Source organism: Mus pahari, chromosome 2 (assembly GCF_900095145.1).
Source record: "Mus pahari chromosome 2, PAHARI_EIJ_v1.1, whole genome shotgun sequence".
Lineage (NCBI taxonomy): Eukaryota > Metazoa > Chordata > Mammalia > Rodentia > Muridae > Mus > Mus pahari.
In genome coordinates this window covers 73,932,914-73,949,893 of record NC_034591.1, presented here as the reverse complement: position 1 = coordinate 73,949,893, position 16,980 = coordinate 73,932,914, and the positions used below count along the sequence as shown (strand labels likewise).

The window sequence follows — 16,980 nt, the reverse complement described above, 5'->3', positions numbered from 1 at the left end:
GGTTCCAAGACATAAGTATGGGTGGAGCCTCCAGGGTAAGCAGAGCTGTGGCTCCTCAGCTCTGCCCTGAGGAGAACACAGGAGTTGTGAGGGTTATGACTTTAACCCAGCTTCCCCTAACTCTCCCATCGTTCAGAACCCAAAGTGGCTCCTATCACCCCATTTAAACGGGCCTGAACGTTCCCTTCACTTCCCATAGTTGTCTCGTAGATTTCCACAGCTTCAGAAGACTCCTTATTAAGGACAAGACCCTGTCCCTCCTAGGGTCTGTGGTATAACTGTACCCATCTCCTGGGGCCAAGGTTTCTTTACGGCACATGGGCATGTCACACTGGGAGGCATAGAAATGAGAATAATTCCCCCACAGATAGGAGTCCCTTTGTGGGGATGCAAAACCAAGAAAGCAAAAACCACAGGAGGCCTGGAGGACCTTACAAGTCATTGTCCTTTATTTTCTTACCATAAGATGAAATTCAATTGCAAAGAAACATACACAGAGCAGACAGATACAGGGTCCTGGTTCACAATGGCCAGAACCAGGTGGGATGGGCCTGCCCTGCCCCCTCCAGCACAGCTCTCACCACCTCCACCTCCACCCTTGCCCCTACCCTCATCCCTGGCCCTTAGCCATTGCCCAGGCAGAAACTGAGAAGCTGGAGGTGAGAGGAGTCCACTTCATTGACCTTGGGGTGGCCAAACATGGCCTTGACTGCTAAGCTTGATCCAATATGATACAGTTGGGCATATGGGTCCTCAGTGCCCTTATCTGTTAAGTGGGTACAGTGCCTGCTAGGGAATGGAGAAGAGTGTGCAGCTGTGATATGCCAGTGGTCAATGGCCTCCTGACTGTTCTGCTGCTTCTAAGCACCTGAAGAATGTGGCTCTCGGTTCACAACGTGGTTAAGGGCACAGTGGTAGAGCCGCTCTGGATTGATGGGATTGAATGAAATAACCTAGAGCTAAATGCAACCCCTGAGCTGACTGCACTCTGAGCTGTCCTCGGGCTGCAGCAGAAACTGTATCATTGGGCCAATGCAGAGAGAAGACTGTGTCTGGAGTCACAGAGTGAGCCTCTGCAGATTGACCAAGCTCTGATCTCACTCATCCAGCCAGGAGCTCATAAGCCAGGGCCAGAGTGGAATGACCTCCTCGCTCATGATGAACTAGGGGCATCCAAACCCCTGCGTGCCCAGCACGGGCATCTGTCCAGGGTCTGTTGCATAGCTATCTGCTTCTCTCCTCAGACATGACACTGCACATAGCCCAGTGCTCTTAACACACACACACACACACACACACACACACACACACACACACACACACACACCAGATCTATACTGCAAGGGAGACTGGAGGACCGAAATAAACATCCAGTTGGTGACATGTTACATGGGCAGACCCACTAAAGCTAGGTAAGAGAGTGTGAGCTCTTCTTCCACCACAAAATGACCTTCCTTCTGCTACAGCTAACCCGTCTACAGGAAGGCTCTGTGTGTGAACAGGCACATCCTACATCCCACACTGCTTCTCTGCTCCATGGCCCATCCACGTGTGCTCGTGGGTTGTGGATGCTGGAAAAAAAGCTCAGGCCAAGTACACAAAGCAGTGCTGTTGCGAGACTGTCCCTTCTAGAACCTGTGGCATGGCCACACTTACAGAATCCCCAAAGCTGTCCCTTCCTTGCCACTTTACAGATGTGATCACCGAAGCCTCAGCACAGGGACAATTCCAAGAGTGAGTTCAAGGGGGAGGGCCCTGGAGGTAAGTCAGACCAAAGGGGAAAGTTAGGGGACCTCCTCTCCCTCAAAGTGCCTTTGGGGATAAGGTGCCTACCCCAAGGAAGGCTGCAATCAAAGGCACAAAGCAACATTGGCAGAATCCCAGGCACCTAAGGTGGGGGACTTGCTGGGCAGCTTTGGAATGAGGGGGACTTCTTAGCACACTCTGAGGGGACAACTAGCCGGTGAGTCCCTCCCTTTCACTCCTCCATGATATCAAAGGAGTGGGGTGCTGAGTTGATAAATCTTGGTCCCCAGGAAGCTCTGAGACCAGGAAACAGAAAGAAAGACAGTGATATTACTGCCCCAGACAAGGCTAGACCACGTGGGTCAGGCAGGTCATGGGGAGTGACTTTGGTCAGCTTGTCAGAGTGTCTACAATATGATTTCAGCCCTCCCCTCCCTCCGCCCATCCCTGCCCCACCCCCATATAGATGCCCAGGCCAAGCCTCCTCTATTTGGGCTTCATCTCCACCCTGGAGTTGATGTCGTCAGCATCCAGGTCATACTCCTCCACCTGGCCACTGGTCCACACCTTCATGCGGTCTGTGAAGTCGCTGCTGCGTGGGGCCAGGATGAAGTCATAGATGAGCACTGCCAGGGCACCCCCAATGAATGGCCCCACCCAGAAAATCTAGGAAAGGAGCGTGAGAGTTTAGAGGACAGTTGGCCACACTCCCTCTCCCCCTAGCAGTCTCCCCCTCCCCTCTGTCTTGAGTCAGAAGCACACAGACCAGCCCCCTACTTTCTGATCCCAGTGCCCTCTCAGAGTGGTCCCAGACCAAGGTGTGTAGTGGGGACATGTCCTTGCCACTGTACAGAGCTCATATATCTCTGTAACAGCCCATTCCTGAAGATGGCTACTACTCCCTTCCCCTAGCCTTGGAAGGTTCCCAGAGATGGGCTAGTCTAATAGAAAGGTGGCCAGGAACACACAAACCAGCAGTAATTAAAGCTAAAACCTACATGATGTGTCCTCTCTCATAGCTCTGCTTGCAGACATGGGTCCTCTCCTGATGGGAGAGGCAAGGATCCTAAGCCCATTTCATTCAAAGTCTAGGAAACCAAGACACAAAACCTTCCTGAAGTTGCTAAATCCAAAGGTGGCAGGGTCAAGATCTGACCCCCGATGTCCACCACACTGTTGGGATGATGGGGCAAGGCAGTAGGCTTGAGCTGCCAAAGTAGAGACGACACAAATCTTTTCATGATCTCAACCCCTCCCTTCATCTCAGGGTTTGCTTTCTTGATTCCCTCTGTCCTACCTGTTTTCCTGAATCTCTATGAGAGGAAAACAATCCCTCAAAGGTGGAAGGTACTGGCTTCCACCATGCACCTGGCTGCCCACGGTGACTTACCCAGTGGTTTGAGAAGTTGCGGGTGAGCACAGCAGAGCCAAATGACCGGGCAGGGTTGATACCGCAGCCAGTGTAGTCAATCTGAAAGGAGAGCGTGTAAGGAACAGGAATGTAAGAGAAATAACAGGAAGGATGGGGAGACAGAAAGAACAGACCAGGGGAAAGTCAATCCCAGTGGAGAAAGTGGCATGATCAGAGGTCCCGGTGTCCTTTCCGTGCCACCAGAGTGGGTCTGCCATCCCCCACCCCGTGGATGTTCCATCCTGAGTACTGCAGACACCCACAGAGCCCTAATCACCACCTCTTACCTTGGCCCTGACCTCCCCATGATCCCAACCTGGGAATTCCCTTACTTACTGCCAGCAGGTGTCCAAGGGCCACAGACAAGCCAATGGCAAGCGGGGCTGAGCCACCTAAGTCTCGGCGCCGCCGGTCAGTGGTGGCCAGAACACACAGCACCAGCTGCAGAGTGCCAATGATCTCAATGCCTAGGCCCTGGCCGGAGTTCACACCTCGAGCCAGCTGCAGAGAAGAGAAGCAAGAAGGCCCAGGTCTCAATCGTAACGAGACTCCCAGAGCACCAGGCCCAGGCACCAAGAGACAATCTTCAACCATGTCATCTTACTCCTGAGCTTCTCACTGTGTGACCCCAGAAGGGGCCAGACATACACGTGACAAACAATGAACATCAGGCCCTGTCTCCTCCCACACCTGTTGCTGCTCTAACGTCATCCCCAGTCCTGTCTAGACTGCTCAGAGGCCCGGGGTGACACAGGGTCTCTTTGTTGACTCCATGGCATAGTCCCGTGTTACAGGTAAGAGGCGAGAGTCAGACATGGGAGGTGGTCAGGGGTGTCTGGGAGAAGAGAGATGTGGGTAGGAAGAATCAAGTGGAGGTCCTGCCTCATCCTTGCAAGTCCAGTTCTTTCCCTGTCTCCATCTCACTTCCCTTCTGCATCTCCTCTCCCCCCTCTTCTCCCTCCCGGCCTGCCTTCCCTCTCTTTGGCTACACAAGCCCAAGCACTGTGTGTAGTCTGGCTGCCCCTGCTCCTAAGCCACTTTTGGAAAGATGACTCATGCAAAAAGAAGGGAGTGAGAACTGCCATGAAGTCTCTGGAGCGCTGTGGTACCTGCAGCTGCCCTGAGAAGACCCTCGCGGGGGATCCAGACAGCTGCTCCAGGTGGGGGGCTGAGGCCAGGCTCACCCCACGCATGGAGCAGCCGAGGCATCTTGGTGAGGATGCAGGGATGCCTCTCTTTGGTCTCCCTCCCAAGAAGGACAACTGAGCCCCACCCAAAAAGCTGACACTGAAGGCTCACTTCCAGTTTCTCCCCAACTGCGTGGTGGTATCTCCAAAGCCAGCAGACTTTCTCAGGATAGGGGAGGGGGCGTCTTCCCAGTTCAGCCCTGAGGCCATCTCACAAGAACAATACTCTTCCCGCCTTTGTCTGCAGTGCTGGCTCTCAGGGAGTGACTCACATCCCCTCCACTGCCTTGAAGCCCCAGCTTTGGGCCTTTCCTGGCCAACCCCAAAGCTGTGTCCCCTACCCGCAGTGAGTCTTCTGGGGCAATGCCCGCCTATCGTTTGACTATAGTAGAGGCAATAGAGGTAGAATCCCAGTGTTTGGGTTTTTACTCTTCTAGTGGGCACCATGAACATGGCTGTCTCTAGGCCTCAGTTTCTCCATTGCAAAATGGGTTTAAGGTGTCAGCTCCATCTAGACTCTAGAGCCTCCAGAAGATTCAAAGGTCACAGGACATTTGGAGAAGGAGGCAGAAGTGAGAAATATCAGGCAGTGGAGATGGAAGTGAAGAAAAGCTGCGTCTGCCAGCAGAGGCTGCCTGAAGCTGGGACGGCTTGACGGAAGAATAGCTAGAAGTCCATAATGGCCATCTCCACTTCTGCCTGGAAAGCTCTCATTGGCATTCATGGCTTTTCTCCCCCATCTCCCTTAGGATGGCCTAATTGCTGGCTGGCAGAAACCCTGGGACAAACACTTCCTCACCAATTAATGGAGCTGTCCCGAAGCCTCCTGCTCAGATCCAGTCCCCACCCTGCCCTTCTCCCAGATGTAGCCAGAGCCAGTTTATCTCGTCCCCTGGTTCTTAATTAGGGTTGAGTCCCAGGCCTTATTCAAGGTACCACTTTCTGTCTACACAGAGCAGAGCAGGCCCTGGTTTCAGAGGTCTGAGTTCCCTGGAGGCAGGAGACAGCCATCTGGCCAGGGGACTCTGGAAGGGATCTGATGCCTGAGGGTCAAAGACATAGGCTGGCAGCCTTCCCCTTCTAATGCCCATCACTATCCCAGTAGCAGCCGCCTCACTTGCCTCAGCAGCTCATGAGGCCTGCTCTCCCACCACTTAATGGACTTGAGCTACTTACACCTCAAAACAGTAAGAGGGTTAGAGACGATAAAGGTCTGTGGAAACTCTCTGTCCGGGAAAGAGCAGGTTAGAAAAGTCAACCGCAGCAACCGTGTACAGCCCACTACATTTCAAACGACTGCTTAAACAGGGCCCAAGCCCAGTTATTGTCAATTATCCCTGGAGAAGATCCATGTTTGCACATGTGTGCAGAGTGCTGCCTGGATTTTCACGGACTAGAGTTCAAAGAGCGACACTCGGTTTTGTGAACGCAGGTGTGAGTGACTGAGCAGGCCACACAGCTCTTGTGGAGCATTCAAAGCTTGCTGACCATCAGACCCTGGCGGGCTCCTGGCTTACGGTATGGTTCACCAGCTCCACTGAACTTTCTGTGGGACTAGGCTTCTTGCTGCCCCCATCTGCCACAGCCTCCTGGAATCATCTGAGCAGTAGAGCATCACAGAGAAGGGGTGTCCACCTGCCACCTAGCTGGGCATTTTTGTCCCTCCTGGTCTGGGAGCCTTACCAGGTCTCTGTACACCTCTGAGGGGAGGCTTCATTGAAATTGCAGTTTCCAGACCCCCCCAGCCTCTCTGTAATAGCTGACTCCAACAAAGCCTTTAGAGTGAAGGGCCCACGCCTTCACAGGTTAGCTGGGAGATGAAGGGTTAACCAGTGGCCTTTGAGGCTCACTGTGAGGGAACAGAGCAGGTACATATATGCTCAAGGCCTGGATCCTTGCCTCAGGGTTGATGTCACCCCAGGCTTATAGGGGACCAGACTGATCCCAGCTTGAAATGGGTTGCTGGCAGGAGGTGGCTCTGAGACTGCTAGTGTCCTAGCCCGGGGTGGACTCCTCTGCGTGCCATGCTACCTGAACCCTCCCTGCCACTTGAAGGCAGGCCACCAGGACAGCTCACAAAGTCCCAGGCCTGGTGCCCTGACTTTTGGTAAGGGCCTCCTATGCCCCACCCTTGAGAAGCAGCAGAGTCCAGGGCCAGGCCTGGCTGAGGCTGAGCCTCTGCTCTCAAGGAACAGTTCAAAAGACATGGCTGTCTGCCCACCGCACTGTCTCCAGTACTCAGCACTGGCCCGCCAGGGAGTGGTGGGCCCCACCTCGTCACCTCTCAAACAGCACTTACGTGTGCGCAGTGTATAGCTGCGTGGGTCTGTGCCGGCTGTGTCTACAAAGGGCAGTGTGTCTGCAGTGGTTTTTGCCTTGACTTTTTTGTTAGACCTTAACAGGTTTATTACAGAATAATTAAATGATCTAAGAACTATCAAAATGTTAGACCTATAGTCAGTAAAAACAATTTTGACTAAAATTAAATTATTTTTTTAAAAAAAGCACAATTTCATGAAGCAGATCAAACTATAGCCAACGTGAATGTTTTTAATAATCCTCCCTTAGAAACTGATAGAATGAGCCAGTCCAAAACAAAAAGGCTAAGAACACAAAGAGAATTAAAGTGAGAATTAAACCACATAGGCAGCCATACTTGATTAAAGGAAAGTAGGGACAACGCTCGCCTTGGGATTAGAGACTGGTCAGCCTTTTTAAGTCCCCGGGGAACATTTACACAAGCTGATAAGGTCCTGGCCAAGTCCTCCTGAGCAGAGCCCAGGATTCGCTGTGACTCCATGCTGGGCATGCTCTGCAGAGCAGGGGCTCTCTGCAGCACAAAGTCCCAGCTGGCTTCTGTGTGTTTGCACTGGTGTGTCTGATGGCATTTCTGAATGCGTCACTATGTCCCTCGCGCCCCATGCCCACAGGGGTGGTGCCACGACTATCTGGAGGAGGGAAGAGAGAGACCCCCTGAGCGAGGGCAGCTGCTCTCAAAGGCCCTTTATTTGCTCCCAGAGTCATTTTATCTTTCTGACAAGAAACAATACACAAAGCAAAGGTTTCCAGCTTCCTTTCTTCCTTTTCCTTACTGCAGGGCAAGGAGGGGAAGAGTTTCCTGTGAGGACCTCCCCCCTCCTATGTCCACAGATTGAAGCAGGGTTGACAGCATGTTCTTTGACCTATGTCATATATGTGCATGTGTGCGTACATGTTTATAGAAGGTTGAGCACGGCCCTGCCCTGACACAACCCACTGTACAGCCTAGACAAGCATCTATAACTTGCTTGGGTCTCATTTTCCCAATAGCAAAATGCGGGCGTTGGCCTCCACTCTAGCCCCAAGCAATCTTCAGGTTCCTCCTTGCCTGAAGTCAGGTAGGCACTCTCTAGCCAGCATTCAGAAGCCTGAGTTCAAGTCTCCATCTCCCATTCTCAGTTTGGCATAAAGCCTGTGGCACAAAACCTCTTACCCAACCCTCACTGCACCTCCACACAGCCAAGCTTGCCCAGAGCAGTTCCTTGTCAGGTGGGCCTAACCCACATACGTCTAGAGATAGGGGGCTCATCTGTTTAGAGGAAGCCACTTCCTGAGTTAAAAAATAATCCTTTATACAGAACAGAAACTCCCCTCTGGAGAGTCTCTTCTGGAATTTCAAGCCCCCAAAGAGGCTGATCACACCTGCCCGATGTCTTTGGTCTATAGGATTTAGTCTCCATCCCAAGGATGCTTGGAAACATTAGCTGTTTGCATAATTAAAGATACCCTCACACACACACCTCTGCTCATTCCACTTGGACTGTTCCCACTCATCCTAATACTGTGGTTGAGGAACTCCTCTGTCTCCAGAAAAAGGATCAGAGAGAGGAGTCCCTGAACACTGAAGGCTTCAAGGACATTTTCTTGCCCTTCTCTGCAGGCATGAGGTTCAAGTTTCAACTGTCCAGGAGCCCTGAGACTCACAGGTGCTTCTAAAGAGTGGGGATGTTCCCAGGACGGAGAACTGCTACCAACGAGAACTTAAGGCTCTTCTGCCGCCATGAAAGGCTTCCGGTGTGTGTGTGTGTGGGGGGGGGGGTGTTGGGAGGGATAATGTGACCGGTGAACACCCTGAGTGGGGCCCTAGAGAGTAGGTCTGAGTAGGAGTCTCCAGATGAGCTGCTGAAAGCTGCTCAGGCTAGAAAGCGGAGCACCAGGGCAGAGTGGCTGACGCTGGGGTAGGGGTGGGGGGGAAGGGTGGGAGCAGCTTTCCTCAGATGCCACCTGCATGAGCCCTCTTGGAGTGTTGCCTGTTAAATGCTTGTCCCAAGGGGACCACACTAGCCGTATGGATCCAGCAGATGCTGCGGAGGACCCAGCCTCAGAACTTCTGTGGGAAGGAATGTCTGCCCTGCCACAAAGCTCCGCCTCTATATACTCTCCCCCCCTGCTCTCTCCCTCCTAGCTTCTGCCTGGAAACAATAATTACAGGTCCCAGCTATGCTGTTACACCCAGCCCCCAGCTCTGTCCCTGGCCATGCTGGACTTGGTCAGGGCATTGGAAATTTGTGCTTCTTTTCCATAGCCCACTACTCCTAAGCCCTAGGAGAGGTGTCAAGGGACTCAACCCTGGTTAGCCTACAGGTAAGAGAGACCCTCTCTCCTCATGGCTGGGGAAGCTAACACCCAAGAAACTGAGAGGAATAAGCATTCAGGGCACACACACACACACACACACACACACACACACACACACAAACAATCTGGAATAGCAGACAGAAGCATTTCCAAGTATTTGGGTCCCAAATCAATAAGACTTAGAGATGACCCTGAAGAGAATAGGTGTACCCTCTGCCTGAGACCCCGAGGAGGCTAGACTGGGAGGCTCTGGGAAACTAGTCTCCTCCAGAAACAGAGATCAGACAAGGTCCAGAACTCCTACTGCCTTCAAAATCCAGCCTCCTACCATGTCCCCAGCCTGCCCTAATTTCATGACCACCTCTACTCCTCAGCATCCCTTGCCCCTTTGCCTCAGCTCTACCCAGAAGCCCCTTCTCAGTCCACATTTGGGTTCTTACAGGGCAATCTCTGGAGCTCTCCCAGCCCTCCCATCCTTTCAGTTCAAAAGTTCCTTGGCCCGCCCTGACACCTCTTATCTCACCTGCCTCCTGCCTGGTATCACAGGCAGTTGGGCAGTTATCTGGTCTCAGGCCCATGAGTTACCCAGAGTGGGGAGCCTGGCTGACCCAGCCTTGCCCTCAGCACCCAACAGCCCCAGTCATTTCTGCAGGATAAGGGCCAGAAAGGGGAAGAATGAAAACAGCCAGGACGCCAGGAAGCTAAGGCTCCAGCATCCTGAACTCTCCAAAGCCAGCCACAGCCTCTTGTATCCTGTTCACAGGTTCATAGGTGGGAATTAGGGCCATCTAAGCCCAGCCTATTGCATGGAGCAACATAGGGTACAGGTGCCTGGCCCGGGGCAGGGAGCCTCAGAGCCTGTAGCCAGGGGTGTAAATTAGGCTCTACCTCTTTAACCCAGAAAGGACCAATGGGCCGATAGGAGGCCCATGGTCTCTCAAGGGCGTTTCCTGAGCCCTGACTTAGTCAGGAGAAAGTTGTCCCCACCATGTCCCTGGGGGACACCCCCTGACTCACCCAACCACTTCCTGCCGCTTTCCCCTCTATTTTCTTTGGAAATCTCCATGCCAACAACTCACCCCACCCAGGTTTTGGTGGCAGGGTGAGGGTAAGAGCAGAGGGACTGTGAGAGCCTTCCCCAGAGATGTAGAGGGAAGAGACTGCCACCTGTTCCACTGACTGTTGTTCCTCTAAGTCACTGAGACCATTCCCAGCCCCTCCTAACCAGGAGCCAGTGCCCCAAGAGAGCCTCATGCCAAAGGTCCATTGTTTGTTTGGATGGGGTAGTAGGAACCTCAGCACAGTGTTTGGTCTCTCCTATATGATGCTGCTGCTGGGGCTCCTCTTAGCCAAGTCCTTTGGGGGTCAGTAATTTAGCTCCAGTCAACAATATAAGCTAGTAATGTGGAAGTAGCAGGAATGACCCCAGAACCTAGGCTCCTTTTGAACCTCAGGATGCTCACCTCCAGGAAGACTCGGTGGTTAACAACCAACAGGGCTTAGGGTGCCTGCTTTCTTCCCCAAGCTCTTCTCTCACTGGCCTGAAGCATTTTCTCCTTCAGCTGTATAGATCCTGCCTGACACAGATACTCTGGCACCTCTGGAAAACTGGGGAAGGGGGTAAGGAGTCCAAAGTGGGGTGTAGCCAGGCTCAGGTGTTGCCTGCCGAAGCAATCACATTCTGCCTCTGCCTTGGTGACCATATTAGAAATGCAAAGCCTTTGCTAGCCAGGGCATAGGTCTTGCCCGTCACTTGACTTGGAAGAGACAAGAGCTAGGAGGGAGCAGGCACTGCTTCCATCCTCCCCAGCCCCCACCTCGGTGGGAACTTGAACCTCCTCAAAGGAATTCACTAAGGCACCTAGCCCTGCTCCTATTGGAGAGACTGAAGTCTAGAGGGACACGGCCTGTCTAACCCTGCTCCTTATGCCTACGGCAGCCAAGTTTTCTCCAGCTAAAGTCTAAACTCCAGCCATGGGGCTAATCTTCAACCTCCAGCTGAGCAGAGGTTGACTTAAAAGTGTGATGGTGAAGTGTCACTGTGGTACAGAAGTGCTCATCCCTGCAGCAGAGCCATGGCTGCTGCCCTCTGCACCTGACTTTCACCTCCCTCCACCCGGTCTGCATCTCCAGGACCTGAACTTCTAATCACGCGTAGCTATCCAACTCACAGGAGTCCTGACCCACACCCTTGCTCCTATCCCTATGAATCTGCCCTGCTGGGGTCCAGCCAGCTTCGTTTCTCCGGGCCTTATTCTGCCACTCTGCCATTAGTCTTTGCCTCTGGTGGGGGACTTCAGCCTATTCCATTCTGAGACACCCTACACCCTTACTCAGACACTCCTGCTAAACTAGTCCCCATTAAATCCAAGTGCACTCAGTCATCATGGGCACTTAGCTAAGAAATTGGAAAAGGTCTGTGGCCAGGCAGTCACCCTGGAGGTCACTTAGCCATGTGGAGTAGCCTAAGGACATTTATGTTGAACAGTTGCCACGTACTGTTGCCAGCGTCTGCTTATCATTAAAGCCAGGAACAATGGGTACAAGTGCTTACACACTCCAACAACACAGCATCAATTTGAAAATAGTTTACACAAGTTCAGGACCCAGGCAGACACGCACACACCTTCACTTCCACCTCCGCACACAAGAAGCAAGCATGCCCCACGGTTCAGTGGCCAGGGACTGCTGAGCTGAGCCCTTCTCCTGAACTGATATCTAGAAAACTCTCCCAGAGTTCCGGAGAGAGTGTTGGTCCCTCAACTTTGTCTAATTATTGGGGGCAGAGGAAGGAAAGGGGGCTGTCTCCTAACTTTCTGAGGAAGTTGATTTGGGGACCCGGGTAAGGATTAGAAGGCGATTAGAAGCCCAGGCAACTTATCAAGAGAGTCACACTCAGACACTTGCAGATGTGGCTTTAAACACACTGGATATCTGGATAAAGTGTACTTGGGACAGTAGGTAGGGGTTGCCTAGTGCACGGGGCTGCAAAGGGGAAAAGTGGCTGCTCAGGTAGCTCAGAAGAGGGCCTAGAAGGGGAGGAACTGCTGGCACACACTAGCTGCCCCTCCAGCTCATTCCTGGCAGTAGTTAGTCTGCAGGGGACTTTGGCACAACCATATTGTCTAGCTCCTCCATGCTCACAGCACCAACCAGCAAAGAGACCCTGCAGCACATCTGCGCTCTGGCCCAAGATCTCAGCATGACCCCAGAAACCTTCATCCTTCCCTCTGTTCTTCAGTATCCCCCTTGAACAGTAGGCAAATGGGGCCAGCTCCCTCCCTGTCTTCTCCTACAGCCCCCTAAGCCTGAGATGCCCCACTCACGTCATTGCGGCCGAGTGAATTTTCGAGAAGGGAGGAGGTGATGCCCGAGAGGATGGCAGTGGCAACGATGGCTCCCACACACTGGGCGATGATGTACATGACAGCCCGGAGGATGCTGATCTGACAGCTGAGCAGGAGCCCCAGTGTGACTGCTGGGTTGAGGTGAGCACCGCTGATGTGACCCACACTTTGGGCCAGAGTAGCGATGCTCAGACCAAAGGCCAGCGACACCTTCACGTTGTCCTGGACCAGCGTCTGGTTTCTCTCCAGTGGGTAATTGAAGCCTAGGGCAGAGCCGATGCTGATGAAGACGAAAAGGGTCATGGCCAGGAACTCAGCCACCACAGCCCTCCAGAAGAGCTTCTTCTTGATTTCGCTGGCCATGCTGGCAGGGGGCTCGACTTAACTGCTGGATGCCTGGTGCTCAACTCTCTCCAAGAGCTGAGCCACAGCCTGGGCTGGGCCTATTTATAGGGCTGGGTGGGGGGAGCACAAAGGGAGGAAGGCCTCTCCTTGCTCCTGGCCCGCCCCACACCACACGAGCCTCCTCTCTGCGATGGATGCAGACAGGGCTCTGCTGTCTGCCTGCCAACTTTTTCCTTCCTCCTCTCCCCCTCCTGCCCTCCCTTGCTCCCTCCACCCGCCTCAGCCCTGGGCCCTGCCCAGCCCGAGGAGGCAGGAGGCAACCGTTGCTCTAATAGGCTTTGGGAAATTTTTCCAAGCTGGCCCTTCTCAGGGGGCCAGAGAAATCCAGGTGTCCCCGCCCAGCCTGCAAAGCTCAAGGGTGCCCGAGGGCAGAGGCTGGCACTCTAGAAGGGGTGGGGAATAGGGGTTGTCTGGACTCCCCAGACGGACATTGCCCTCCCTGGAGGTGGCACCAGAAATTGCCTGCCTGTCCCATCCCACTCTGAGCAGAGTTAGCAATCTGAAGTTCTCAGGCCCAGAAATCTGTGGGCCAGTCTGGCCTCCAGTGTCCTGGCCTGGGCCAAGCAGCTGCATGTCACTTTGGGGATGTGCCCTCACCACCCGGACCTCATTGATGGGAGTAGAGAAACTTTCTAGGAGCCACCTATCATTCTGCAGGCAACGGCAGGCCTTAGCCAGGCAAGGTTGCTGGAAAATTACCCCAACTCCTCAAACGTAAAACAATTTGAGCCCATGATTTGGGAGGGGGTGGGGAAGATAATGTTGCTTAGGTTTTTTTTGTTCCTCTAATAGATAAAGTAGCTAGCAGGTCATAGAAGAGATAGAAGGAATGACGGCTGGACCTGAAAAGGATAGAATGGGAGACATGGGCTGGGACTGAGAGACAGATGCAGTGATGGGATGATAGGCAGAACAGCAGGAAGCATTATCCGAGTGATGGTGGAAGAGGTTCCCAGCCAGGCAGGAGACAGTGGCAAGAGCTAGGGACAGGCTCACTCTTACAGTACTCAGCTGGGCACTGGATTCAGTCATTAGCATCACAGGAAAAAACAGCACGCCAGAAACAGGAAGAGACAGACTGAGCAGAGGAGACACAGGGCTGGACCAGAATCGAGATAGAGAAAGGAGAGAAGAAGGTAGGGGACCAGAGGCCCTTACCAACACCAGTAGGAGAGGAGAGGAGGTGGGTGCAGACAAAGCACCCACCATGCTTCCTATGTTCCCCCAAAATCTGGAGTAAAAGACCAGAGGACTGGTCACCTGCCTACTGTTTGAGTGTGCTGGAAGGTACACCAGGCCCATAGGGAGGCTCTCTCTGTGGCCACAAGTTAGGACCTGTTATGGTTGGTCCCCTCTCTTCCCATCTTAGTCCTTATCAGAACCATTGGCTTCTTACCCATCAGAGGTGGAAAAACAATGCTCACTGAGAAAGAAGAAATGTCTTTGAGTCTGACATCTGTTAAGATAGGGCCAAGCACCTTCTATCCTGCAGCGAATGACTCTGTCTCTCAAGGGCCAGCTTGTATCCAGCAGCAGTCCTGGAACCTGGTGTGACCTACAGAAATCCTGTGCTATGTTTGATGGGAGCAGGTGGCTGGTTGGGAAGTAATTTACCACCACACACCTAAACACTTAGCCGGCCAGGAGGAGTGCCTCTGAGCAGAAAGGTGGTGTAGCGGCTGCTTGGCAGCTGGATGCAATCAGGGACTTATTAACCCTCTGGAGAGGCGGTCAGGGTGATGGAGCAGGCACTTCCTGGAAGCTCTACCACATCCTATATTCTGAGAGGTTTCCCAGGGACACAGCCCCCTCAAGGAACTCACTCTCTGGGTCCAGGGTCCTCTAATCAAAGATCTGTCTGCAAGGCTGTGTAAGGCTCAGATCTGATGCTGTCTGGCTCAGGGACTCAATCAAGAGGATTCTAGGAAAACAGTAGGGAGAGCTGGCCCCGCACCAGAGGCTGGTGGGGCCTGGTAGCAGAACAGTACATCAGAACATTAGGCCTTTGTGGACCTAAGCGTGTCTGTCCCAAGAGTCTATGGCAGTACCTCCAGACCAGGTTTGTAGCTGAAGTATGTGGTATGCTAGTGTGTGTGTGTGTGCATGTGTGCATGTGTGCGTGTGTGTGTGTGTGTGTGTGTATGTGTGTATGTGTGTGTGAATGTGTGTGTGCGTGTGTGTGCGTGTGTGTGTGTGTATGTGTGTGTGTGTGTTCGTATGTGTGTGTATAAAACAGTGGTGAGATTCTCTTGGATATCACTAATATATTCTTTAGCACAAGTATTCTATTAGCACTAATATCATGCTAAAGACCATTCTGGAGACCACAAGAACACCCATAGGCCACAAAGACCAGCCCCTTGTCTTCTTGAATCTTCCCTTCTGCCACATAAGGCTCATAAATTGTTTAGACCCACTAATAACTGAACCTATGAACATAGCTTCATTCTTTGGGCAAAGGAGATGCCATCAGAATGCAGGCGTTGCCTGAAATCTCAGTGTGAACCTTTTCTGTCACTACTTCCCACAATGCCCAGGGGCCCCTGCAATTCTGAACTGGCTATTTGCGTGCTAAAGTGGAAAGGTTTCTGGCTGTATGTCAGGCAGGAAGGCCTTATACTTCATTCACCCCCCCCCACCCCGGCCTGTCACAATCCAGGCTGGTTGGCCAGGAGAGGCAGACTGAAAACTAGGCAGTGCCTTGTTGAGCCTGGGGTAGCCGTCGGTGATATGCTGAGGGAAGGAACATTGGGATTAGAACGCTCCACAACTTAATCCTAATCTCAGAGTTTAAGTACCACCTCCACTAGGAAAGGCCCCTGAGGCCCAGGTTACTCTACCCAGTTCACTATCCCAGAACAAAGGCACAGACCTTGGGCTACAAGCCTCAGGATGGGCAGGGGTGCTGGTGAAACTAGTTCCATCTTCCATGCATAGCTGGGGTAGAGAGGGCAGCAGCGATCTAAGTTGAAATCACAGAGGAGCAGGATGTAGCCAGGGCCTCTACAATGTGATGTAGTCATCCCTGGGAACTTAGGTCCAAGGCCTGGTGCTGGCTGTGCTTCTCATTTAGAGTGTCCCAATGCCCTAGGGCTGGCCCCTGTGTCTTTCCCGTGAACAGGTTCTCAGGCTCAGGCCAGACTAAATACAGCAGACACCCTCCATCCTAGTGCCCAAGCTTCAGGCAGGACTTGTCTCTCAGGCCCTGGTGGCAGCCACCGTTTTGTCCTGGCAAGTGCTTTTCCAGATGTGCCTCACTCCGGAGCTGCCCAGTGAGGCCCACGCCAGTCAGAGTTGACAGTTCACAAGATGATCTGGGGGCTGCCTTATTTCTTCCTTCGGAGTTCCATAGAGCTTCAGTCTCCATCTCAGAGGATGGTGACCAGAGCCTCAGATGCAGGATGAGGATAGGAAGCTTAGGTCCCTGGGCTGGGCATGGTCCATCTTTCACTACTTAGAAGCTTTGGTGACATGCAGGGCAGAGAAGCTGAAAGGGTGGACTCAAGCTCCTGCCAGCAGAGGGTTTCTGTATGAGCCAGGCAGAGAATGCAATGGCTTCATTCCCTCCAGAAGGCCCACCAGGAATAGAGTGTGTGGTAGGAGGAGACTTGGCACGCACGTAACTATCCAGCCAGCATAAGCTCCCCACCAGCCTGGATGAGTTTTCCAGGCTTGCTCCGGCTTTCCTGGGTTGGAAGCAAGAACAGTGAAGCAGGAGGGAAAGATAGCATTTCCCCTGATGGGCCTGAGGAAAATGGACCCCTTTCCCCTCCTGGCTTACCCACTGGGGATCCCAGCTTTGTCTGAAACTTTCCCCAGCAGGGCACCTGATTACATCCCTCTGCTGCCTTTGATCCAGGACTTGTCAGCCATGCCTCTCTGGCTTGTCCCAGAGAGGCTGGTCCTCTTAGGTGTTCATAGTCAGAGGTGCCAATCTGGAGCCGTCCTCCTTGTGAGACAAGGCCAGCCCCTCCAATAGTGGGGGAGACAAGGTCAGCTCAAAACTCTGACATAGGATTGCTCAGGACCTCGGAAGCTCGGCTTCTCTACATCAGTGCTCAGGGTCCTCACAGCCCAATATGGCTTCATGACAGCCTCTCTCTTCCCAACTCCTATGCCCTAACTCACCACACCTTCTGAGGCCATTCAGTGGGCATCCCTCCTCCTTCCTAGATACCCCTGCAGACCCCCATTGTGATGCCACCCTGGACCATCCCACCAAGGTTGGGTCCCTAAGGACGCTGAGCGGAGAGCTGGGTATGGTGGG

General features: G+C 53.0%; 1 protein-coding gene across 1 annotated transcript; it reads right to left on the bottom strand.

Moving 5' to 3' along the window:
* Positions 1-427: 427 nt before the first annotated feature.
* Aqp1 (aquaporin 1 (Colton blood group)) lies at positions 428-12,866 on the bottom strand. Its single transcript, XM_021190818.2, has 4 exons — positions 12,288-12,866; positions 3,494-3,658; positions 3,137-3,217; positions 428-2,412 (listed from the first exon to the last, which is right to left on the bottom strand). The coding sequence occupies exons 1-4, from the start codon at positions 12,669-12,671 to the stop codon at positions 2,233-2,235; spliced, it is 810 nt and encodes a 269-aa protein (XP_021046477.1). The 5' UTR covers positions 12,672-12,866; the 3' UTR covers positions 428-2,232.
* Between the last annotated feature and the right edge of the window lie 4,114 nt (positions 12,867-16,980).

Excerpts from the sequence above, each read along its gene's own strand:
- Aqp1 (XM_021190818.2), bottom strand. The coding sequence starts at position 12,671 with ATGGCCAGCGAAATCAAGAAGAAGCTCTTCTGGAGGGCTGTGGTGGCT. Across the intron at positions 3,218-3,493 it reads CCCTTGGACACCTGCTGGCA|ATTGACTACACTGGCTGCGG; the intron begins GTAAGTAAGGGA and ends CTCTCCTTTCAG. Across the intron at positions 2,413-3,136 it reads GCAACTTCTCAAACCACTGG|ATTTTCTGGGTGGGGCCATT; the intron begins GTAAGTCACCGT and ends CTCCTTTCCTAG.